Raw genomic sequence first — 25705 nt, 5'->3', positions numbered from 1 at the left:
ACTGATGTATTTCAGTGTCTGCTGATCGCTATTGAGATAAGAGTCATAATCATCAGAGCGCGCAGAGTTAACGGCAACTGACCACTTCACTCGAACAGCTCGGCCTGTTTGAAAAATGGAGAGAAATATAGAACAGATATCAGCCTCTCTCCCAGACTGGAAAGTCAGCTGAAAAAAATCACCTGCTGCCTTGTCTACAGCACAGTCCTTCACCTCCCTCCCTCCTCCCCTCACCATCCACCTCAGCCCCCCCTTCATCTCAGCTATATCCTTCAGTCCCTCCCCCCCTCTAAAAATACTGCGATCTGCCTGCGATTGAGGTTTCAATGTTGGGTTTGTGGTGCAAGCTCAAATTAAGAGACTCGACTGTGCCCTCTCTCTCTCTTTCTCTCCCTCTCTCTCCCCCCCTCCCCTCCCCTTCCTCCCTCCCTCTCTTGCACACACTCTCTCTCTCTCTCTCTCTCACTCGCTCTCTCTCCTGTCCTTGGGTGAGATCCCAGGCACAGCTCGTCTGATTTCAGTGGCGCTGCAATACTGGCTTGTCTTGTGGATATACTACTACAGTGTATGTAGGATACCAGGAAGGACGGGCAAACTATGCCATCCCGGGATTCGGTTTGATCACGGACTGTGGCATGACTGTATATTAGGTGAGTTCATGTTTTGTGCAGTCTGTGTGTGTGTATGTGTTTGTAAATTTGTTTTTCTTCCCTCCCCTGCACACACTCTAATCTCTCCCTGTTTCTCTGACTCACTCTCTCTCTCTCCCTCATTTTTAAAATATTTGTATTTGTTTTTCATTCTGGTCTCTTCTTTCCCTGATGAATATTTGTTTCTGTTGTTGTTTATGTTTTTCTTCTGTCAGAGAAAGTGCAGATTTATTTTTAGCTGCTTGGCCTCGTTTTCTTTTTCGTTTTGGCCAAGATGCTCTCCCTCCACCCTGGGGATTCATTCATGCTTTCATTGACAAATTTCAAACCGTACCAATCGCAAAACAGACTAGAGTGTTCATCGTTTCAGTCAGCGTTCAAATCCTCCTGTTTCTATGCAGAGGGGAGATGCTCTATCCAGTCACAGCAGTGCAGAGACATCGTCCGTGTGTAGCAAGCCTGTCATCCCTCGGCCCCTAAGAATCAAGTCCCCTTAGCTGGCCAAACTTGCAGTCTTGAATGTCTACATTTGTTTCTTTCAAAATTTGTATTTCTTATCTTTAATCAGCTACCTCTTTGACAGCATGAGATGTAAACAAGACCTGCTGTATACATACATATACATATATATACACACACACACACACACACACATATATATATATATATATATATATGTGTGTGTGTGTGTATATATATATATGTATATGTATTTTTTAAATCTACTAAACCCCAGATGAGCTGTTACGAATGTAAGCAGTTGCCTTTATGGACTATTTTGTGGTGCTGCTGAGTGGGGTAACTTGTCAGCACCTTTTTCAGTTCATCCTAACTTGACTTCAGAAATGTCAATACCCAGCCTGTTAACCAACCTGAATTCTGGGGGGTGATCGACACTGCTGCCACTTATGTCCCAATTACCTGGGGGAGTTAAGTCATTGATCACAAAGTACGACACCTGTGGCGAGTGTATAAACTGGACCAGTGAGCACTGTGCCATGAGAGGAGATTTCTGCTGGATCGATCTCATTTTCTTTTATTGATTTATGCTCCCAATTCTCTCTCTCTTGTTGGCCCGTGCACTTCTATCTATATCTGCCTATTTCTCAGTCTGTTGATGTGCTTAATTATGTCTGTCTATATACAGCTCTGGAAAGACCACTGCAGATTTTTCTTAAGTCAGCATCTCTTCATGTATGGCAGCCATTCCATTCCATTCCATTCATATTTGTATTTGGAATTTGGGAGAAATGTTGTCGGTAGTTTATAGAATAAAACCAAAATGTTAATTTTACCCAAACGCATACGTATAAATAGTAAAACCAGAGAAACTGATAATTTTGCAGTGATCTCTTCATTTGTTCCAGAGCTATATATCAGTCTCTCTGTCTGTCTCGTCCACTATCTATCTATCTGTATATCTATATATCTATGTTTGTATCTATGTATCTTATCTATCGCATCAGCTGTACCCTGTGAGTCTTTATCAGTGTATCTGCCTCCTCCATGTTCAGGTGCTCCAGATACAATAGATGGAAGACAGGGAGAGACTAGACCGCCCCAGTGAGTGCTGTCATTTCACGCATGGTACATTTCTGTCAGCCAGGGTCAGGCGCCGGAGTCCGTGTCCCCATTTGTCACATATATTGAGCCAATTCCCCAGACGACAGGCTCACCATAATTCTGCTGTGGTTGTCCCCCTCTGCTCTCTCCCCAACACACTCGTAGCTCGGCCCTCAAGGCCTGGCCGCTGTGTGTTGCCTCCTGTGCTTTCATAGATGTTTAACCTCACCCGGGCCCCGCAAAGCCCGGCTACCACTGACTGTAACCAAGCCTATAATCGAACGGTGTGGCCCCTGGTGTGAATTCACTGTCTAACCCATGACAGACACATAGATTGTGATTTATCATTAGTCAGTCGGTGTGTGAAATGTAGTGCACATGGGCATCGGACTATTTATACATTTAATGTTCCATACTTGTTTGCTTAATGTATTTTTGTCTATCAGGCTCTCTCTATGTGGGTCTGTGTACAGCAAATATGCATTAAGACATCTGCCAAACTAATTACAAATCTACAGAATATTGATGCCTGTTTTTGTTTATATGTCTGTCTACACATCTTTATATCAGTCTGTCAGTCTATCTGTCTGACTTTGCTTGTCTATGTATCTTAAATCTGCCTATGTCGCTATCACTCTTTCCATCTACCCCTCCATTCCTCCTCCAGCAGGCCTGTTTGCAGTGCTGTGCCCACAGGCAGGTGTGGCAGATGGCAGGTCTCTTCTGTGTGGCCTGCATGCGCCTGGCACTGGGCACAATGTGTCTGCTGTGTGACAGTGTCTGTGGCCAGCAGGGGGCAGTGTGGCCGTTGCGTCACTGTGAGCCCAGTCCTGATGTTTGCTTGTCCTCTGTAGGGTCAGTAGGTAGTGGCGCCATTTTAAGGTTTTTGTAGACTCTCTCTTGTGTGTTTTCTTTGTGTGTAACAGGGCTTGGCGGTTCCCGATGCTCTCTGCAGCGCTCCCAGTAAAGCAGGATCTTGTCTTTTTTAGTTTGCCATTCATTATCTGTTTCTGTTTTTTAACAAAGGAGAAGTCCTTGAAATGCTGTGTTGTTGTGTGTGTAATATTGTTCTCTCTGAGCTCATCTGCTCCCATGTTTTATTCAGCTTTTGCTGCTCCCTAAATGGGTCAGCCAGTGGACAATCATCTGAATTTTCAAAATCAATATCAATGATGAGAGCACTAAAAAAGAGATGGCCATTAGTGATGGGTTTGGAGAAAGCAGTGGTCGTATGTATGCTTATGTAGTTATTCTTGCAGGGGAGGGTAATGTAACTTGCTGTTGACTATGTGCAGATAACCATCAATTTATATAATGTGGTCCCAAAAAAAAAAAAAATCCATTACCAAGCTGTTAGTCTAGTCCAGAGGATCCTGCAATTTCCCAATGGCTGGTGATTTCCCTTCCCACTGAAATCTTAATTGCACAGCATTATTGAATCCTAAATTTAAATGTATATACATATACAATATATTTTTTCTTAATTTAGACTGTTTTACTGACCCTGCTTTAGGCGATTTGCTGCCAGTAAGTTTAGTGTACACCGCTTTAATCAATCTGTCCTTGATTTTTAAAAATCCACATGGTTCCTATCCCAGTACCTCTTTGAATATCTCTTTGAGTGGTGGCTGAGCAATGATATATAGCAGGAATTTCTCTGCTCACAATTGTGTAGAGGGTACTCCTTGGTTTAAACCTTGGCATCAAAATAATACAGCTATTGAAGAGGTGAAACCCTTGCGCTCTGTAAGGTTCCTAAAGATGGTGAAAAAAGATCTAATCGAGTACAGAGCTCAGTGATAGGGGTTCAATAAAGAGAAATTAAAAGCTCAGCTGGAACTACAATCAGAAGAGACTGGGGTATTGCAGGTCTAACCTTCTCCTTAAGTTTGCAGAGGATTGCAAATCCACAGGACACCAGCACGCCTCTGTCTAGACATTACACTGCAAAAAATAAAATGAAAAAAGGGCAGGTAAACACATATCAACCACATTAAGAAATTATAAGGATATTACCCTCCCATGTGCCAAGAAAACGGTCCGAATTGTTTTTGTTTGAACAATATCAGCAAAAACATCTTCCAATATGACATTTCCCAGATCCACATCCAATTTTGTTTTGTTTTTGTGTTGCTAATTAAAAAAAAAGGTGTTTTTTTTTTCCTTTCAAAAATGATGTCCAATGTGCATAAACCTCTTATCCCAAACTTGCAATAAAAGCTGTGAGAATTAGGTCAGCAGTGATGGCTGCAGGTACAGAAGAGAGTGAAATTTTGAGCCTCTTTCATATGTTGGCGGCACCCTGCAACCCTAGTTCTTCTTGTAGTTTGTGTATAATTTATTTGACTGTATTTTATTTATTTATTGCAGGCATGGTTTAGCTGGGCATGTCCCCTGGCGCTGTGTGTTCCTGTCTGAGCAGCCATGTCTTCCTCACAGGCTGCAGAGTCCGAGAACGTCTTTGGTGAGGCTCCCGTCTCCTCCTCCTCCTCCTGCCTCTCCCGTTACTTTTCCTTCTCCTTCTCCTTCTCCTCTCCCTCTCCCTGTCCTTCGATTTAAAAAAAAAAAAAAAAATTCATTTTCTTACTCTCCTATCTCCTCCTCTTCCTCTCACATGGATTGCTGTAAAACTGCCTGCCCCAGCATTACAGAATAACCGTGTCCTCCCGATGGCAGCTCCTCTGGGTTGTGCTTCAAAATAGTCAGGGCAAATTAATTAATTAATAATAATAATACACCTTTTTCCTTGGTGACTTACAAGATTTATAGGAGTTCAATATAATCAGCATGGCATACTATATTGACACTATTACACCATGATACACAGGTGCTTTATGTCTTCAATACTTCATTTCAACCCTTTGATTTATATATAATTTAGCTGATCTACTAAGGAACTTGATCAGAAAACTTGGTTGTAAACAAAAAAAAAAACAGAAAAGATCTGAGTTTGGGGAAAGACTCTGGAGGCATCTCTGGAGTGGTCGTCTCAGATGATGCATCTCGTGAACGTGGCGGGTTGCCTTGTGTGTGAAGTGAGCCATCTGTGCTCAAGAACGCTGGGTTTTGGCCCGGGCAACAGCGCTGCAGATCTTGGCTGGCATCCTACAGGAAGCTGGGAGTGCCCAGACAGAAGTATTGCCTCTCCTGGCCAGCCTGCTGTGCTCCTCTGCTGAGCCTGCGCTGTGAGAGGCGGGGGCAGACATCGCCAGGGCTGAGCACCACCCTCCCGGGCACAGTATGGTCTCCCTGGCTCCGGCTGCCAATGTGCAATGAGGTGATATGTAGGGTACGAGAAGGCCGCTGACTGATACTGACTCTTAATGGGTGTGTTGGTTGCAGTGCCGGCGTGTGAAACAGTTGTTGTGAAGAAATGGAACTGAACAAAGTGAAAACCAGAACCATGGTTAGTGTGTGCCAATGAAAGCACATAACCTAATTAACAATGTCTGCGACAGACCCGTGGGCGCGGCTTGCCAGCCTCACCCCGCTGTTGGCCCTGCCGGTAACTTGGAGAATCAAGAGAGATTAAACAGCCACAGGGTGTTCTTTGGTCCACCTGGAGAAACAGAGATCACCCCTTCCCACCGCAATCTGTCGCTTGGCAGGGCTGTCTGTCATTCACTCTCTACCTCTCTCTCTCCCTCTCTCTATATATCTATCCCTCTCTCTCTGTTTTACTACCAATGTCCTGAGGGAGGGTAGGCCGGGATGGAGAAGGGGGTGGGGAAGGGTACATGGCAATGTGGAGGAAGGGCAGGAGGAGGAGGGGTGTTGGTTGGTGGGGGGGTTGTTTTCTTGGTTGCTTACCCCTCCTGATTTATGTATGAGCTGTATAAAATCCAATAAGGGGAAAAGGGAGCCACGAGGCCTGTCAATATTTAATAGAAATCGAGCCGCTGGATTGTTTTGTGTAGGCCCGTGGTCACTCGACGGCTCATGGACACTGACAGGAGACGATTACACGAGCGAGTGGGCGGCTTTATATGCCAGTGGAAGTTGAGGTTTGCTTGTGTGATGTCTGTGTATTTATCATGGTCAAGAAGGCAGATGCTTGGCATTCAGTTGGGGATGCAAGAGTTTAAATAAGCAAAACAGTATTTGTGTCAAAAAGATGCCCCTGCTGGCCTACAGGGCTAATGACGAGATGTATGGTTCTGCATATTTATCTCAAAGCATGCTGTGTGTTATTTCTCACCTGGACATCAAGTCTGCAGATTAAATTTGTAAAGGCCGTGCAAGCTTTTTACATTTATTTTTATTGATGTTGTTGTCTGTCTGCTTCCTGCTGTCCGTCTGGAGGTGTGGGCTGTGCAGTCACAGATCGCCGGGTCTCTCAGACATCACCCGGTCTGTGTGAGTAGACCGGCAAAGAGGACACTGCAGCCCTGTACGCCTCGCATGACTCAGGTTTTTTTTTTTTTCTGTTCGCTCCCTGTTTGTCGAGCGACGGGGTGGGGGAGGGGGGCTGAAAAGCTTGGCTGGCTAATTTGGATCTTGCGAGGTGCCTGGCGATATTGCTAAGGCAGAAGGCCTTGTGCTGGGAGTAATGCAATTCCCCTCGCCCTGGACTGCGAGGAAATCAGGAGAGCGAGGAGGTAAGAGGGAAACATAATCCTTTCCACTTTGGCGGATCCGCCTGTCTCCCTGTGTTAGTGAGCCTCTCGCTCATAATGAACTTGCCACACCACCCTGTGTTAATGGCTGGACTTCAGGGGGGATGGCTGGAGGGGGGGTTTAAGGGGCTAGGTGGCCTGGCAAATTTGAGCAGTAGCTGATTTTCATCTTAGCCTGGGGGTTCCAACCTGCTTTTAACGCAAGTGGTATGAGATGCTAACGTTTCCTAACTGAAATTGGGCTGTCATGTTCAGAGGTTTCGTCACCTGTGGTTAGGGCAGCAGCAGTGACCATTGAATACCCACAATGCCACTGCTGGCACTCTTAAAACCCGATACGGTATTCTGGGATGAGCAGTTTGGACTGATTCTTTCAGTCCTCTGTGAGTTCGCTGTGTTGTGTATTTAGTCTCTTAAGGCTTGTTAGTGGTCGATGCAAATGGTTGTGTTCTGTGTTTTGGATGGTTTTACACTGTTAAATACAACAGGACAATGCATTTTGTGCACCCAATAATAAATATTTCAAAAAATATAAGTAAATGTTTTATTCAGAGGTTTTTTAAGCCCTTGGAGAAGCTTATGTCTCCCCTGCTTTAAGTACACTCAAACACCTTTCAGGCAGATAATGTCAGGCAATTTATTTTAACATTTAACTTCCAACAACAGGGAAAGTAAGCTAGGTGATTACGATGGAAATTAATTTTCTTATCATGTGGGGGTAATTGGTCTGTGTAAGGGCAAGGATTTCATACAGTATCCTGGTGTCGGTGCCATATCTTTCACATTGTATACGTGGCTTTTGAATGAGAAGAGCTTTCCTGCCTGGCCTGCCTGCTCTTGCCTCCTGCGTCCCCTGAGACCCAGCCTGCCCTGGTATTACTATGGAGATGCTCCAGTCGGCCTGATGTTAATGAGACATTTGGAGAGAGGGGACGATCAATGATCTAAGAGATATGTGCTTTCCACACCCCGTCAATTAAAAACGAGATGGGTACCGCCAACAGCCAGAGGCCCCCTTGGACTCTGCTGCTGATTGGGGGCCCTGGACCTTAAATTATTCTGCATGTGATTGGTGTGTCTTTTGAGGGATTGGTGGAGAGGTGGGTGAGAGCTGTAACTGAGACGTCTTGCCCCCCCATCCCCCCTACAGCGGTGCACTTGATTCTGCTAGCAGCTCGCATCCCGGCTTCATCTTGGGATGATGAATGCCTTCTGGGTTTGAGAGAAGAAAGACATTGTGGGCTCCAGCCTGCTGCTGTTACTCCATCCTTGAATTTTCAAGATGCCTCCAGCTCCTCCATTCAGCAGACCATTGCGGCGCATCTCCAAAAGCCTGGATGGAAGGTCTATTTTCTTGCTCCATCTCGGCTGCAGTGAATGTCACATGGTATGCTAAATCTTCTCTGTCAAAGCTGAGGGAGGCTTCGAAGGGGAAGGAGCAGGGGACAATACGCCCTGAAGTATAGGCTGCTGGGAATCTGCCTCCATGGGACAAAGTCCTCTACAGTTTATTCTCTGCTCTGTATCCTGGGCATTAGTACTTAGATCCACGCACTGCTACAGTATTTAACTGAAACCCACCTAATAAGCCACATGGGACCATCCTGCATTCTTCAGTTTTGTAATCTCCATGTCTGGCGATACAGCCCTCAGACACCTAATCCTCCTGTGCAAACTGATCTTTTCTACAGGAGAGGGAAAAGCGTTTCATGTTCTGCAGTGGTACATGGGAGAGATGTTAGCAACCGTGTTCAGAAGGAGTTTCATTTAGAGGACTGTACAACAAAGAACACAAGACGGAGGCATTGCAATTTGCTTTGCCTCCAGGACAACATGAAGGAGAAAGTCTGGCAAAGCAGCCTAGGCACAGTGAGATAGATGGACACACACATACACTCAACCAAATGCACAGCTGGAAAACAGTATAATGCACTGATTAGCACAGCACGTAATGCCTGACCTCATGAATACTTAGAGGAAGAGACAGGTGCCCAACGTGCACATCTGAGATCCCAGAGACTTGCTGTGTGCTGGGGACGAATACGCTCTCACCATTTGAATGCAGCTGCAGAAGCCCTCCTCGCCTGGGTTTCAGGCAGGCTGAGCCATCCCAGCGGCTGTCCTATTCTGTTTCCTCCTCCGTTGCGGTTGCAGTCCTTCCCAGTGCTGCTGGACTTCCAGCAATGGTAACACTCTATGATGTGGGGGGAGAAAACACATGCCCTGCTGGTTTAAAAGGCTTCTTGCTTTAGCAGTGCAATGTAGAAAAAACTGAAAAATAACTACTTAGTGTCTTAGGCTACTCAGTGAATCCTTTTTCCATTTGCTAAATTTTTTTGGCATGACAGCTCCCACGGAGTGTGACATCCTCCCTGTGTTTCTGCCTGCTGGAGCAAATCCCCAGCAGGGTGAGCTATGCTGTGCCTGTGTGCATCTCCACCGCCCCATCGTGCAGATGCCTGGTCGGTCATCCTGAGCTCAGCCGGGGCAAGTTCCTTCATTCCTTGGGGTTGCGTTCAGTTGTCCATGGTGCCAAAAAAGGAACAGGATAACAAAAAAGTATTTTGACAGCCCCGGTTCTGTCCACGTACTATAAACTCTTTTCTGTATTCTATGGAATTTGGTCCCCTATGGAAAAAATGCAAATAATCACGCGGTATGTGTAGGTAGACTTGGGGGCTGTCGTTGTTGCTCTGTCTCGCACCCAGAGAGTGAGTGCCCGGGCAGAATTGTCCCTGAGTGACCCCAGAGTAGCACTGGCACATGACTACAGTTCTCTGCACTGGCATGGCATTTTCATCAGTCTTTAAGGAAGAAACAAACCAACAAACATACCCTGCAATGCAAGTATGGTGGCCCCATTATTTTAGATTGTAAGTCTGAATATCTGAGCTTTTTTTTACGGTGCAGGGACGTTTATAACCTTGAAAGAATAGCTAAGCGACTCAGGTTAAGGAGGAAGACGACCGAAGACGAGCAGTATGGTGATTGTCAAGGCCCCAGCCTGCTTGGCCTCAATTGCTGGCAGGCGTAAGGGCAGAATATTAAGAAGAGCCCCCGACCGTCTTGTGCTTGTACAGTCGGCACACGTGAGAAGCTCGTACAGAGGGTGCCAGGAACGATCCTCCCACCCTTTTGTCCCTGCTGAATAGCCTCCCATTATTCAGGGCTCTTGGCCAAGAATGCTGACGGCTTAATAGAATCTCACTTTGACTGTGCGGTGTCAGTGGTTTTACGGGCGGTAATGGTAGGTGTGGCGGTCCTGTCTCGGGGTAGGTCAGGAGAGGACGCGTGACTGTGTGGCTGCTAGCTACGTTTCTGTCAGATGCTGACGAGCTGAAGATGGTTTATGTTTCAGCGCTGTCACTGAGTTGACAGTTGTGGCTGTGATGTTGCTGGCGTCTCTAGCAGTTCCCTTAAAAGCCCTTGTCTACGATCCTGCTGCTGCCCGTCCCACGTCCTAATCAGATCTGCACCTTGCCCTCAGAAAAGACTTCCCTTTGTCCTCCTGTGTTTAAACAGTTTTAAAAGCTCTTCGTTCCCCAGCGGCTTGAAAAGGAAGGAATGTTGCAATCAGGAGTTTCATTGCGTTTGATGGATTGTGATACGATTTGCCGATTAGACATCCGCAAGAGCTGCTTCCCTTTTTTCCAGCGCCTTTCTCTGGAAATTACTACTTAAAAAAAAAAAAAAAAAAAAAGGCATAAAAATAGAAAAGGCCCTGACAAATGTCTGTTCTCAGTCTGCATTGCATCTGTAAGCTGCTTGACTCAGTGATAATAAGGAGACAGTGGATGAAAGAAGCTAGAGCAGCAGTAATTTGTACACGGCTAACTCAGTGTCATTTATCAAATTCAGTGCTGTGCCTTGGAAGGCGCACAATAAAACAGATCGGCATCTCCTGTTGGATGTGCTCGATGGATCCTGTCTAATGGCACCCAGAGTGGCCACCCAGATTGTAGGCCTATATTTAAAAAATAAAAGCATAGTTTGCCTTTTTACTCTTATTTTCGAGAGGCAGCAGTGGGAGGAGGGGGTGGGGGGTTTATGGTAGATGGTATTGCACAAAATATCTTAGATAATAATAAAATAAATAGATATGTTAATTTTGTTATTGCCCAAGGCAAATGTTATTGCTACTGGTGTTTTTGAACAAGCTCTGCACAGGTCCCCTCAGTGAGCGAAACGAAATGTGTGTTTGATATGTATTTGCCAACATTCGTTTTTATGTTGTGGTTGTTTTTATTGCTTTTTGTTTGTGTTTGCTTTTAAAGAATCCACTTTTGAGTCACACAAAGCTATTATCGCTGTAATACACATCTCTGCTACAGCTGTTCTTTGTTGACTTGGATTAGAGAGAAGTTGTCTTTTTTTTTTTTTTTTTTACCATTTTATTTGATTTTACTCCACAAAGAGAGAAGCCACCGAGCCACTCAAACGAACCCATGGCTTCCCACACTGCAGCGCTGCTATAGCTAAATCTCATTTGTCTGCACTGCACTGTAGTGGCTTCATTTATTATAAATCTGAGGCAGGTGCAGATAATACTATATGTACTAGGAAGAGCCTTGTCCCCTGGGCGTTCTTTTGGCTCTGAAGAATGTAACCGCTGCAGGCACTAGCACAATTGTATGCATTTTATTTATTTATTTTCCCCCTTCACTTGCTGTTCAATACTAACCAAATGACTTATGAACTAGAACCATTAAGTGCTACAAGCAGGAAGTCAAGACCGACGCACTGTAGTCATCTGCAGCAGGCTCTCATTAACACCGTATCAATCGTGTATTATGAAGAACAGAGGAATATTAAAACCATTTTTGTTTTTGTGATGAATGGCCTCTCAGCTGATTTCATTAGTGCTCAATGGAGGGGCTTTAGAAAAGGAATTGCACCCAGTCTTCTAGGCCGAGCGGCTAGGGATGTTTCTCGCTGTAAGCTGTAAACTGACCTGTCAGCATTTCGGCCACACAGAAAAACATGCCTGATTTTTATTGGTCTTTAAGGATGATGCCTTGTCCTTTCCTATAAGAGATCTTAAGTATTTTTCCCAGACTGTAAGAATAAGTCAATATATATATGGAGAGTGCTCACTCGAAAGCCTGTCCGGCCGATTGTCTAAAACCTTACATGAAGTTGTCAAGCCCTGCACTTGCACAAGGCCAAGATATACTGGACACTGGTGTTTGTGCTTGCTCTTTTTGGTGCCTGGTGTTGTGATTAACTGTTATTAACTGTGTGTCAAGGCTGCATAATATAAATGATCAATAACACTGGTTTCTTATCCTTCTGGGGTACTCTAAGTATTTAAAGTAGGAAAAACAGGGTTCAATACTATACCTTGGGATGTGTATGGTGGATAAAAAAGGGTTTATTTTGTATGCATCACTTGATTTCTCCTTAAAACCTCTATAGAGAGGAAGGTCTTAGCATCTCTTGTTTCCCCATTTCTCTTTGAGTAGTGACTAGGGAGAGTCCATTGTCTGTAATAATGAGGGTTAAATGTATGTGTAGTTGCATACTACTTAAGTCAATTGAGCCAGTGATGCAAAGGACCGCAAGGACACGATCATTGACTGGATTTCCACACTTTCAACCTATAGGGGGGGTGGGGGGTGAAACACAAGTTGTGGACTGCATCCAAATTAGGGTCAGCAGTTCAAATCCAGGTCAGACTCCAGTAGAAAATAAGCAGTGGTTTTCATGCACAATATTTGCGCTGATGGGTATTTCTCTCTTTTCTTCCCATGTTCCACAGTGTGCAGTAATTTCAGATGCACTTGTCACTTCAACTCTAACACAGCGGGTGACCACAGCCACACTGTGCCAATTGGTTACTTTCAAAATCCTCGCTTTCTGATTTATTTATTTTAAAACTATGTATATTTTTCCATTCAATTGACTGAATCAAAAATAAAATAAGCTTGCAGGGATCTGTAATATTTTATATCCCTCTCCCTCTCCCTCTCTTTCTCTCTCTCCCAGATTTTAATGAGGCCATCCCAGAGACGGAGCTCCTGGACAGCAGTCTGCAAAAGGCCCGAGCCCAACTGTCCGTCAAGGCTAGAAGGCACCGGCCCTCACGCTCTCGGCTGCGAGACAGCGTCAGCTCCACCGAGGGCGATGAGAGCCTGGAGAGGAAGGTGTGGTGCGCGCAGGGCCACGCAAGGCCACGCAGGGCCACGCAGGGCCATGCAGGGCCACGCAGGGCCGAACAGGCCAAGCTTCTGCTCTGGGTTGCCTTGTCTGAGGTCTGAAAACATATGCAGACAATGCACGTCTGAGTAAAAGCCACACTTTTTGCTTGGTTATTACAAATTAAGAAAAAACAAATTAAGTATATATCATTTTCTGACCTGGAAAGTTGTTTTTTTTGTGTGTCCCAAATGGAACCAGAGAGTCTGAAAACACATGTGGACCCTGACATTATAAATATCTTGGCTTTTTCCACAGAATTGCCCAGTGACCTATCCTGGATTATACATAACTCCTGTACTGTCTTCCTTACCCCCCTCCAGTCATCAGACAGCTACAGCAGCCCCCTGCACAGTATGCGCTCCCCGCTGCACTCAGCCCTTCGGGGGTCGTCTCCCTCCCCGGACTCGCTTCTCTCCTCCTCACCTGTGCTGAGGGGCACCGCCTTCTACTTTGACACGTCGATGGTGCGCCGCTCCCTGGAGGAGGGCGAGACGGCGCCCCCCGCCTCCCGAGCCCGTTACCACCAGCTCACCAACGCCTCATCGCAAGAAGCCCTGGGTTCCACGCCCACCAGCTCCCCGTCCAAGTCGTGCCCCAGCTCGGACAGCTCGCCCGTGTACCTGCGCCGAGACCGCCGGCCCGAGAGCGAAGGTGAGAGAAAGGACCCCTGCTTGGGAACCTCCTCAAACTCTGTAGTGTGTCAGTCCAGGACACACTATATAGATACCCAAAATGCTGAGTGGCTTAAGCAGGAGATGTAGAGGAGGATGTAAACAAGCAGCTGTAGCAGTTTAAGGACTGGAGTGGCTGCTTGGGTTTTCTAAAAGGAAAGGAATTAAATTTGCATACGTCGGGAGGAATAAAACAATCCTGCTGCATGTGTGTCATCTTTAGTGATTGGGACACGTGTTCGCTTGGTGAGCGCTGATGAGTAGAAGATACTGTGAAGGGTTGTGTGCTGGCAAAGTAAGTGCAGTGTCTCTGGGGGGCCGTTTGAGACCGTTGTCTGTGTTTCAGATGACAGCCAAGACACCAGCCCAGCTGAGCCCGGGAGTCCTACAGTCATCCTGGACAAGAAGACCAAGAGGAGGTTCCTGGACCTGGGGTGGGTGAGAGAGGGAGAGGGAGAGGGAGAGGGAGAGGTGTGGCCTCCATGAAAAGATGCACCAAAATCCAAATATTGATTTCATGTTTTCTTTCTTTCCTCTTTGCATTGTACTATACCAGCTAGACTGGAGTGCTGTGTTTTTATGTTTGCTTAACTAAAAAACATTTTAGGACCAATCCCCTGAACAGTTTATCTTTAAAAGGGTTAGAGGACTGTGATAGTCAGTCCAAGAACCAGTGAAATGTTGAAGTTCATGCTCAAGATGACTGAGCACTTTTATTTCCGCCTAAGTGGTCACTAACTGGTCTCCCTTCTGCTGGCAGGGTCACTCTGCGGCGCTCCTACGGGAAGGCCAGAAAGGAGAAGTCCAATAGGTTGTCCGTGGGAAGCCGGTAAGATGCCCTCAACATCAACTCACCTGCACAACTGACGAGAGCACTATGTAGCTGCACACACTGTCTCAATAGCAACTGCAAATGCTTCACAAAAAAAAGAATTAAGGTATTAGATCATATCATTGTTTTCTTGTGGGTTTGCCATGTACCCCTGAATTTGAACCCTGTAGGGAAACTGGACAGCCAGCTTCAATCATCTGTGGAGTAGCAGACTGGTTATATGAACCCCAGTACAATCCATGGCACTCAGTATCTCAAGTTGCCCCTCTTGAGCAGTGTGAGACAGACCCCCAGAAGCCCCCGTGCTAATGCGAGCGTCTCCCTGTCCACTTCTGCAGGGAGCCGTCAGAGAGCCCCTCCCGGTCCTCGGGGTCCCCGTTCGTGCCTTTCTCCTGGTTCACCGACAGCACGAAGGGGTCGGCCTCCTCCAGCAGCACCCCCTCCTGCTCCCCCAAGGCATCCCAGAGCTGCAGCCCCCGCAAGTCCAACTCTCAGGTACAGCACTGTGGGGGGGTGGGTTGCACACTGTTTGAATTTTGAAGTGGAGTAACAGCGAATCTGACCTCAGTGACCCTCCATCCCTTTTATTTTCTATTCCATGCAGAAAAAGAGAAAAAGAGAAAAATGCAGCCCTGTAATTGAAACTGGCAAGTTCCCTTGTGATGCTGGTGCTCTTTTGCCATTGCGCTGCCTTATCTGGAGGTGACAGGCGTGAGAAGACATTTTTTTATCGGGCCTCCCAAACTGTGGGGAAAGTAGAAAGAGAAAAATGATACTGGGCAAGATCAATTTCAAATAATACCCAAGTATATATGGAAAGGTAGAAAAGGCCACCCTGAAGTCAGGTCTTCGCAGATATCGCAATGGAAAATAGCCTCTCCCCCCCATCTCTGATATACAAGCAGCCTGTCAGCCTCACTGGCTGTCTGCCACTGGGGAAGAGCAGGTGTGGTGCTTTAAATGTGAGGGAAAAAGACAGAACAGACCTGATCTGGACTGGAGAGAAATGTCAGTTTTTTTTTTCCTTCTCAATTCTGCAACTGTTATTTTTTATATTCATTTAACAGCCACATGCGTAATTCAAGTGCTATGGGGATGGTTGGCAGTATAGAAGCCGATTACATAATTAGGTTTCTGTGTGAATGATCCTGCACTGTAGGAGCAGCCTGTGCTGGGCCCGTTTACGGTCCAATGAGATCTCACACACTGCTGGACCCGCCTTCAATCTGCCCCTTCTATGAACTGTACTAGCTCTGCAAGCGGGCAGTAGTTCTGCTGCCACCTTTTTGAATGAACTCTTTTAAATGTATTTGATATACCTCTTGCCTGGGTCTGACATTGTGCCTGGCCAGAGTTAATAATGAAAGGCTGACTGGGGAATTGTGTCGAAGCGGTTAATTCAATACTTCGACATCGATAGTGTCTTCACAGCTGTCACACACAATGTTGGACGCTCATAGATGGAGAGCTGAGCATAGCAGATTTAAAGTATTTCACTTTTAGGTCAATCAGTATAGATAACATACAATAAATATTATTTTTTTCCTGGATTTTAATACTTTTAAACAATCTTTCTCAGGATGGAAGTGACACAAGGTTTGTGTGGGTTGTGTTTGGGGGGATTACTGCACAACTTCAATAAATCCATTATTTAATAATGAGGCGGCAGTAAATATTTTGCAGTAGATGCGATAGAAGGCAGGAGCTTTACTGCATTATGGTTGTGTGCTGTTCATTTGTGGTCTAAAGGCAGCTCACACAACATCCCACTTGGTCATGGGAGGATGGGGTTGTGTTTTGTTTTAAGCTGACACAATGGCGAAGCTACCCCTCCAACCCCCGCGGCCATGAGCCCAAGATGCTCAAGGCAAAGGAGAAGCACGGGCTGTAAAGGTCTCCTTCTCCTCCTCTTTACCTCTGTATATGTTTTCCTCACTGCCAACACATATGGCAGGCCCAACGTGATTTTGGTTACGTATGTTTCTATTATTTATTCATCCAGTTCAGAAGTTACTTTTCTTGAAACGTGCCCAACCCTTGCTTGTGTCTTTGGACTTGAGGTTTGAGCTACAGTGTGAACCGGTGGTTCTGTCCTGTCTGCTGAGCTGGGCCCTGTAATGTAGACGTAAAGCGCTGTGTCTCATCATCCGATGCAGCCTCTTCCTGCAGCATCTCAATTAGCCCGTCCCTGGAAGAAAAGACACGGCCATTACACTTCTCCCAGTGAGTGAGGGATAATGGCTTTCTAATAAGCCTGGGTTAGGGAAAACGCTGCTTCCTGATTGTGAGTTGAAATGCAAGGCTTGGTTATACACTGGGGTGTTGTTAGTGCAGTGTGCAGTAAGGAGAAGTGTGCTGGTGAGGGGGGATGTGAACATGTGGCCTCGATTTGTTTTTATTTTTTAATATATATTTTTAAAGTCAGTGATGAATTATACAGGCATGGTCTGCTTGTGCAGAGTGCTTCTCCAGTGTGATTTGGGATTGCAGTCAGGATCGTATAAACGATCGTATAAATGTCTCCTGTTGCCTCTCTTATTTTAAATACCCGAGCGTCTCTGCTGAATCGAACAGCAGCTCTTATCCACCCACAGAAGTACTTCGCTCCGGCTCCTGATTGGTGGACACGTCGTGACTCACCCAGAGACGCTCGCAGGCTCCGCAGCACAGACTGCGCAGAGCGTTAATAGAAGCCTTCCCGTTGGAAATAATAATAAAAAATAAAAAAAACTCCTGCACTGACTCAATCAGTCCTCCAATTTTCCATTCTCTTCTGTTCTAATCAGATTGTCTTTTTGCTTCCCGACTGATGCGGCTGATTAAATACAACAGGGTAATGTGATATATAAGGTGAGCCACACATCTCGAGAGCCGGTTTCGTTTTGGACCCTGCTCTGTAACCCGCAGGAGCCGCCTGTGTGTGGGAGTGTGGGAGTGAGGAGCAACTACACGCCTCCTGACTGTCACGCTTTCCCTGCGGCCTCCCTTTGTTCCCAGTGGTCTCTGGGGTCCCATTCCAGTAGGACACTGTGGATGAGCAGGAGCAGCCAGTCCCTTTCTCCCTGTCTGTGATCTACAGTACAGTACTTTCCAGGAATTGCAGAAATGCAATTATAACTTTTTTTGTGTTGTGCTCTCTCTATCTCTGTGTGTGTGTGTCTCTCTCTCTCTCTCTTGTGTATGCACAGTACATGAACATATGCTGGGTGTTAGAAATCATTATTCTCTGATTAGAATTACAATTATTTATTTATTTATTTGTATTTAATCTCTCTCCTGATGCATAGCAAGGCGCATAACGTGGCATAATTATAGACTTTTAGCTAAATAAGATTGTATTGTACGGATTGTATTGTAGTATATTGTATATAGTATACTACAATATAATATTAGGTAGTAAGGTAAGGAATATTACATTTATATTTTGTATAATATTTCCACACTATAAATAGCACAGTTAAACAAAGTACAGTTTCTCACACAATTCTGTTGCTGTAGTGAAGCAGAAAAAAACAATCTTTTGCTTGACTGTCTGCACCACGCCCTTGCACAATTCACAATTCACTCTGTTTTGTGTCCCAGAATGTCAATGTCATGTCATTGACTGCTTATCTTAGTGTGGCGAGGCTCTGTCCTGTGCGTGGCATTGCCTTGCACTGTATTCATTAGTCCTTCTTGTCCCCAATCCCTCAAACCCCCCCCCCAGGAGTCTACACTGAGTGATGACTTTTCCCCTCGGAGTCCACGTGTGTCCAGCGGGTCAGCGGCGGAGTCCAAGTCCTCACACCCCTACCAGACCCTGTCCCAGTCCTCGGATGAGGTGAGCCGGAGCAGAGACGCACTGCCTTCTGCTAAACACAGCTGCATTTGGAAGTGAATATGAACACAGGAAGCAGCCGTGAGCCTTGTACAGTTCACTTAGCTGAGGAAAAAATATAATAAGAAAGGAGTCTGAATGCCTCCTTGGATTTCTATTGTTCAGGAAGTCTGCAACCTATTTAAATGTCTGCAGACATTCAGTCGTTTGACAGGTGCGTTTGGCCGTCTGTTGTTTACACACACCTCTTGGCTGGAAGGCGATGTGCAGCCGTTCCCAGAGTACTAAAGTTTCCAGGTTGATTGTGAAGGTTTTGGTTTGTTTTTTATAAAAACAGGGCTGACATAAATGTTAGCTCTGTGAATACCGCTTCTCTTTCCTTCTTAAATTAAGGCGAAAGTGTTTGAATTATTGTAAATGGGCTCTTATCTGTTGACTATCTGGCGCTTGTTGATGACATCACTTTTGTACTTGTTTTAGTTTAAACACTACATCTTCTACAAAGGTGTTCAGCTTTTAGCATGTTTGAGGATACCCCAATCAGATAATTGAAATACAGCTTTATTTTAATAACTAAATCAACCTGGGAAGTTATATATGCTGGGAACAATTGTATCTCACAACAGGATCATGTAGCAGGCAGCTTTCTCAAGGATCAAAATTAAACCTACATAAAAGCTTTTATCTTATACATACGCCTTTGTGTTAAATGATAAGGTAATTCATTTTTTGGTGATGAACAACCAAAATCACAACAGAGGAATTGTATTTTTCCTTGTGTCTGATTTAATTGACTTCTGATTTTCGTTAGTCAAGGGTTTGTGATGCCTTTGCATGTTTCTGTTATGCCCACCTCAAAGAACACCCCCCAAGTTGCAGGCGGCTCCCCATCGCCACTCTGTAACTCCCTTCTCCGCTCTGTCAGGCATCACTGCCCTGACCCAGACAATAAACACCACCACAGGTGTAGGCAATGATGGCAGATAACGCTTTGCAGTTTGTCAAGTCACATTTATTAAGATTATTATAAAATTTATATAGGATTCCACCTATCCATCCATTCATTCATTATTTCATTGTTTTCAGTGGGAAATAGTTTTGTCAACTCAGCTGTGGTATTTATCAACAACTTGATAAAATGCATTTATTTTTAAAACTATAAGAATTTAATACTTTTTGTATTAAAATAACTGCATATTTCTGTACTTCTAATGCAATCGGCAAAGAAAAAGACATGTAAATCAATTCAGTTGAATATACAATTGGGTCCATAACTATTTGGACAGTGACACAATTGACATCATTGTGGCTCTGTACGCCACCACAATGGATTTGAAAGGAAACAAACGCCCCAAGAACAAGCAGGAACTAAAGACAGCTGCAGTGCAGGCCTGGCAGAGCATCACCAGGGAAGAAACCCAGCATCTGGTGATGTCTATGGGTTCCAGACTTCAGGCAGTCATTGACTGTAAAGGATTTGCATCCATGTATTGAAACCCACAATTTAATTAATGGTTATGTTAATTTGTCCGATTACTTTTGAGCCCCTAAAATTGGGGGGACCCCCTATAAAAATGGGTGAAATTCCTACACCGTTCACCCAATTTGGATGTAACTACCCTCACATTAAAGATGGAGGCCTACACTTAAAGCACATCTAGATTGTTTCAAATACATTGTGGTGGCGTACAGAGCCAAAATTATGACAATTGAGTCACTGTCCAAATAGTTATGGACCTAACTGTATAAATGTGTGCATGTGTTTTGAAGTACTGAACAAGTATTTTGAGGTGGGGACTGTGATGTATCCCTGGAAATGTGACAGAGTGTTGAATCTGGAACAGCGCTGCAAGAGCCCAGAGCTGTGTTTGTGATCTCCCTGTCCTGCCCTGTTCCCCCCACCCCTCCCCTAGCTCTTGGACGAGCCCCTGTGCCTGGTGTCTACATGGAGCACCCAGCAGGTGTGTCAGTGGCTGAAGGGCCTGAACATGGAGCAGTACATCCCAGAATTCACTGCCAGGGACATTGATGGGGAGCAACTGCTGCAGCTGGATGGGAGCAAACTGAAGGTGAGTAGACTGGTCACTATGTATATGTATATGTATATAAATGTATGTGTATGTATATATACAGCTAAATGAAGAGACCACTGCAAATTGTTTTTAAATCAGCATCTCTACATGTATGGCAGCCATTCCATTCCATTCATATTTTTGTTTGGAATTTGGGAGAAATGTCAGTAGTTTATAGAATAAAACAAAAATGTTAATTTTACCCAAACACATACCTATACATAGTAAAACCAGAGAAATTGATAATTTTGCAGTGGTCTCTTAATTTTTTCCAGAGCTATATATATATAATATATAACATGTACTTATTTGAATGTATTGTGTGCACTTCTCTTTTCAATCCAATATCTAAGTATGTATGTATAGAGATAGATAAGATGTTGTGGAGCAGAATCTGTTCTCATACAGCAGTAATCCGAAGAATCGGTGAAGTGGCCATGCTGCATTTCTAAACGAATCATCTTATATTTAGTGCAATTACGGCCAGAGCAGAGCTCAGAAGTACTCCAGCTCTGCTCCAGTTTCTCCTAATGAAGGCACAGCTCCTCGCTCAGCACTTCAATCTTCAAACTCTCATGAGCCAGGAGCAAGACCATCTTTAGCAGTGACCTCAGCAGATAGAAAGCAGATCGCACCCACAATACAAGCAGAGCCATGGCCTCTGTGCTCGAGCAGGAGCAGTGAGATGAATGCCAGGCGCGTGGCGCAGTGCCAGGCTGAGCTTTACAGTGGTCGCTCTATTAGTTGCCACGCCGATTCTCGGGGAGAGGGCACCGGCAGCCCCGGGGCTCTGAGGCCTGTCCCTGGACACCGGAAGCAATTCATCAGTCTTAATTTATGCATTCGTCTGACGCCTTAATTCAAGGTGCTTTACAGGGAACACAGGCATAAAGCACAATGCGTTCTACACACAGGACAGCAGCTGCAGCATGGGACAGCAGTGCTGAGATACAGTGCAGGGAATGTCACTCATAGGGTGAACCATGCAATGCATATGAAGTTCAGTAGCACAGTGCAGGGCAGCCCGGAGAGGCAGGGACAGATTGCAGGGTCTACAGGTGCAGTCTGAACAGGTGAGACCACGGAGAGGCGGGAGGGTGTCCGTCTGCAGTTGAGCAGGGGATAAGGGACCCACTTCGAGTGGCCATCTGCTGCAGTAATCCTGCAGACTCTGAAATGGGACCGGATTGGGTTAATTTATCTCTTTCTGTGACAGGGGCAGGGTCTGCTTTTGTTTCACATTTTCAACATTTTCATCAGCAATGTACGGCACTCAGGTGTGTGCTTTGGTGAAGAAAAGCAATGGCATATATAAAATAATCATTAAAATAGCATTCAGTGAGTTTAGAAAGCATGATGTAACGGCATAAGGATTCGGATTGTGGAGCATCTGGTTCTGGTCTGTTTCCTCTAGTATTAATATAGTGACTTAGCACCATCTTGTGGAGAGAGATGTTCTCTGGTGGCCTGTTTATACTGCTTCCACAACCTGAGTCTTAATGCGTGTATAACTGTAGGATTTTCTATTTTTCTGTATGTATGTATGTATGTATGTATGTATGCATGTACTTATTTATTAATTTGGAAAAAACAAATGAACAGCCCACTGTGTTCCCTCATGCTCTCCCTCTCCCTCTCCCTCTCCCTCTCCCTCTCCCTTCGTGCCCAGGGTCTGGGGGTTAGCAGCTCCTCGGACCGCAGTGTGCTGAAGCGGAGGCTGAAGGAGATGCATGCCGCCACAGAGAAGGAGCGCAAAGCCCTGGACAAGCTGGAGAGGCAGAAGGACAAGCAGCGCAAGAGGGAGCAGGAGCAGCGCAAGAGCTAGGACCCCTGGTCAGCTGACCTGGACCCCCCCAGCACACTCAGCTCTCACGCACAAGCACATGGATGGATGGACGGACGAGCAGAGAGAAGGACAATCGGAGGGAGCAGGACATAACGCCCCCATCCCCAACCGCACCCCCTGCAAAACTGGTCAGAAGAGAAAACTGACCAAAAAGAATAGGAATTGGCATGAGCATCCTTGATTTACACCTTCTCTGGATAATTATATTTTTTGTTTGCTTTTTTAAATGCATTTATTTATTTATTTAAATTATTTAATTTAGCTGCCGATGCCGTTATAGGAGGCTGTTGTTTGCTTGATATCTCCTGTTGGTGAAAGTGTGATGGATAGGAACTTCTGGACTGGGGGAATTGTGCTCTGGCCATGTGTGTCCTGGTAGGACCATGTCTTCAGCATGACCCTCATGCTACAGCCAGTTCACCTGGACGGGCCACTGGGAGCTGAGAGAAGGCAAACTCGCCGAGAGCAAACGTTCCCAACCTGCTGCCCGTCAGAGACTAGTTTCCAGAGAAGCGCCGACAGGAAGTGCTGTCGTTTCCTGGCACACACAATCCCCCTCGAAGGTATGGCTACTCCCGAAAGTGTCCCGTCTTCTCTCTGTGACTCCTTCTTTTTCTATAATTGGAATACTTGTTCAAATATTCAAACGCAAGACCAGGCCGAATATGCATTAATGATAACGCAGACTCTTGTCTTGAGAACAAATGGGCCCCATTTTTCTTACAGCTTGAGTAGGTGGCAGTGACAGATGGCACAATCTACTTTGTTGTTTTGTTATACACGGGTAACATTTTTTGATATTGCTACGGTGGGTATTAGTTATATTATGTTGCCCCCCCTCCCCCCTGTGCTGTGCAATTCATGGACAGCAGAAGCACAAATACTGGTGAATGCTTTATGAAATGTGTGGGACCACAGACTGGATCAGTGGCCCCTGGGTGTAATGGTGGCCCTCAGTGCTAACCGCTGTGGCCCTTTCAGTCTGTTTTTAATTCCAAGAAAGTGACTTACACCTGCCTGAGAGTGCAGATACCAGGAGGAGAATGAATGAATAAATAAATAAATAAATAAATAAATAGTACTTAATAAATAGTACTGCTGATGTTCGTTTCAGTTGCACAGCACCAGATATTTGTTTATCTGCTTATTAAATACAGTATGCTGCATTTCTTTTGGCTTTATTTGTGGGTGGCCCAGGGGGGCATTTTCTCTTTCCAATCCTAAATGGGCCTAGACCAGACCTCCTTACAGAACAGATGTACAGTGAGAGCTGTAATCCAGGAAGGGCACCGCTGATGGACTGGGCCCAGAACTTGAGTACGGGTCTCATCAGAAGGTTAGAAGCACAACAGGATAATATGCAAATCTCCTGATGACTTGTGTGTCCCTGTAATGAGATGTCTAAAATGGAGCACAAGTTACAGCATGACATATTGGACAGATTACAATCCAGTTCACTGAAGTAGGAGGAAACGGGCTGCGTCCTGCATCTCGTTGTTTGTTGATCACAGTTTGGACTGAAACGTCCAGGAATCCCAGTTCGCAATGTGTGAATGTACTCGAGCCTCTGTGCTGTTGGCACTTCATCTTAGCCACAGGATGCTATCTGAGCTCCAGAGCAGGCGTTGCCAGTCCTTCTGTGTGAAGCAGCGCTGTCTGGCCCAGAGTCGTCTCTCTCCCTGTCCCTCTTTGAATCCGTCTCCTTCCCCTCTCTCTCTCTCAAATTCATTCTCCTGCCTCTTTGGTCTGAGAAGTCCGAGTGAGACCAAGACTTTTCTAACATTGTACTGCATTTCTGTGTATGAGATATTCTTGCTTTCATTGTATGCAACTCGGACAATGTACAAGAGCTGTTAGTCTACTAATAAGGATGATTATAGTATTATTAATTATTAAAAATAAAACTTATCAAAAAAACGGCTTGTTTTCACTATTGTGAAGATGCGTTGCAGAGTTGAACAACAGCAGTGTCTAAAACCTATAAACTGCCATTACAGGTGATCTTGCATTTTTCACTCCCCCCCCTTCCCCCACTAAATATCAATAAACCCTAAAGCACATGAACAAACCAAAAGTACACCTCAGAAGACTACCATTTAAGTACAAATTATTTTATTAAAAGACAAAATGCATCTTTTTGAGTCATTTGTTAAAGACATTTAAATCTCCCTCTGTATTTACAACAGGCTCCACCCACACGTCATCCTTTTGCAAACAACACATTTTGACGTCACCATGTTCTGTTATATTAATGCAAAATGAAATAAACTGTACAGCTCAAATCTGCCTCACTTTATATATGTATATTTAAAGTTCTGAAAATATTTTACAAAGCCACAGATACATATTTAACAATCTACCAATATTTTTTTCTGCCAAATACAAAATATCCTATATGGTGCAACTTATAATAATTATATATATATATATTTATATATTTTAATAAACTGTACAATTGTTATAGAAGCGAGTTATGTCCCTTTCACAGTAAGACCACGGCAGTAGCATTTCTTTTTAGCTCTTCCATATAAAAGGCACTGTTTAATAGCAAGTGCATTCCCCAAAGTAACATAAGCTTGTAGGTACAATTTGTGACAGTATTGCTTTTGTTTAGCTGCTGGTCAGTAACAAATCTGAACTTATTTGTTTAAATAGTCCCTTAAGGCCACTGCAGAAGATAACTTGTCGGTTGGAAAGGTAGCAGCAAGTGTGAGAATGGGAACGGGCCTGATCTGATACCAAGACTTACACAGGCAGGAGTGGCAGGTCAGTCCTTGGGAATTGTAGTTTTTTTTGTATTATTTATTTTCCCCCCACTGCAATGGGTGCAAGTCCAAGCCTAAGGAAGATAATCAATCCCCTGCATAGGAACATTGATCCAATCTTGACAGCTGCCTCTTCACCCTAGGGATGTCTCTGAGGAAATACAGCAGCTCAGCCACTGGTCCCATTTGAACCCCCTGCTTTGGAATCCTGTGCAGGAGGCCGGGGCGCTCGAGGGTCACTGGAGCGGTGGTGCACACACAGGTCACATGATGCCTTAACGCTTTGTACACAGGAATAGGGACTTTAAAAAAGTAATAAAATAAATCACCGGCAAACTACTTAGCACCAAATCTACACCCCTCGCCGACCCAAAGCACATGTCGCCTGGCGTTCCTGCGCCTACAGTCCTGTCCACATCCCCGTCTAACCAGAGGCTCAGCCACGGCCGAAGATGCGCTCGTACTCGTTCAGGATGTGTTCCACAATCTGGTTCTGGAAGACCATGTGCATGGTGATGTTGGCCGACTCTGTCTCGGGCTTGAGCAGCGTGGGTCCGAACACGATCGCCACACTCTGCACCGACATCCTGTTCTCCTCGCCGTAATCTATCACCCTGAGGCACAGGACACACAGACAGACAAACAAAAGAACCAAGAAGAAAAAAGGGTGTTAAA

At 45.1% G+C, this 25705-nt stretch overlaps 2 protein-coding genes across 4 annotated transcripts in view; one reads left to right on the top strand and one right to left on the bottom strand.

Annotated features, from left to right (window-relative positions):
* The first annotated feature begins 479 nt into the window (after positions 1 to 479).
* samd14 (sterile alpha motif domain containing 14) lies at positions 480 to 24367 on the top strand. Its single transcript, XM_066698751.1, has 10 exons — positions 480 to 650; positions 4584 to 4677; positions 12815 to 12972; positions 13348 to 13678; positions 14045 to 14132; positions 14459 to 14527; positions 14869 to 15025; positions 18237 to 18350; positions 20261 to 20416; positions 22089 to 24367. Exons 2-10 carry the CDS (start codon positions 4638 to 4640, stop codon positions 22242 to 22244), a joined length of 1269 nt encoding a protein of 422 aa, XP_066554848.1. The 5' UTR covers positions 480 to 650; positions 4584 to 4637; the 3' UTR covers positions 22245 to 24367.
* Positions 24356 to 25705, bottom strand: part of LOC136744289 (rho GTPase-activating protein 15) — a 30856-nt gene continuing 29506 nt past the window's right edge. For all 3 annotated transcript variants that reach the window (XM_066698744.1, XM_066698745.1, XM_066698746.1), the window contains one exon: positions 24356 to 25644. In XM_066698744.1, coding sequence (XP_066554841.1) covers positions 25467 to 25644 — 178 coding nt within the window. In that variant the 3' untranslated portion in view covers positions 24356 to 25466. The remainder of the gene's footprint in view (positions 25645 to 25705) is intronic.

Source organism: Amia ocellicauda, chromosome 3 (assembly GCF_036373705.1).
Source record: "Amia ocellicauda isolate fAmiCal2 chromosome 3, fAmiCal2.hap1, whole genome shotgun sequence".
Lineage (NCBI taxonomy): Eukaryota > Metazoa > Chordata > Actinopteri > Amiiformes > Amiidae > Amia > Amia ocellicauda.
The sequence above is the reverse complement of the archived record's forward strand: the minus strand, read 5'-3'. Positions and strand labels throughout refer to the sequence as shown.

Coding starts and splice junctions, on each gene's coding strand:
- samd14 (XM_066698751.1), top strand. CDS start 4,638: ATGTCTTCCTCACAGGCTGCAGAGTCCGAGAACGTCTTTG. Junction 14,133..14,458: donor AGGAGGTTCCTGGACCTGGG/GTGGGTGAGAGA, acceptor TTCTGCTGGCAG/GGTCACTCTGCGGCGCTCCT. Junction 15,026..18,236: donor CCCGCAAGTCCAACTCTCAG/GTACAGCACTGT, acceptor CCCCCCCCCCAG/GAGTCTACACTGAGTGATGA.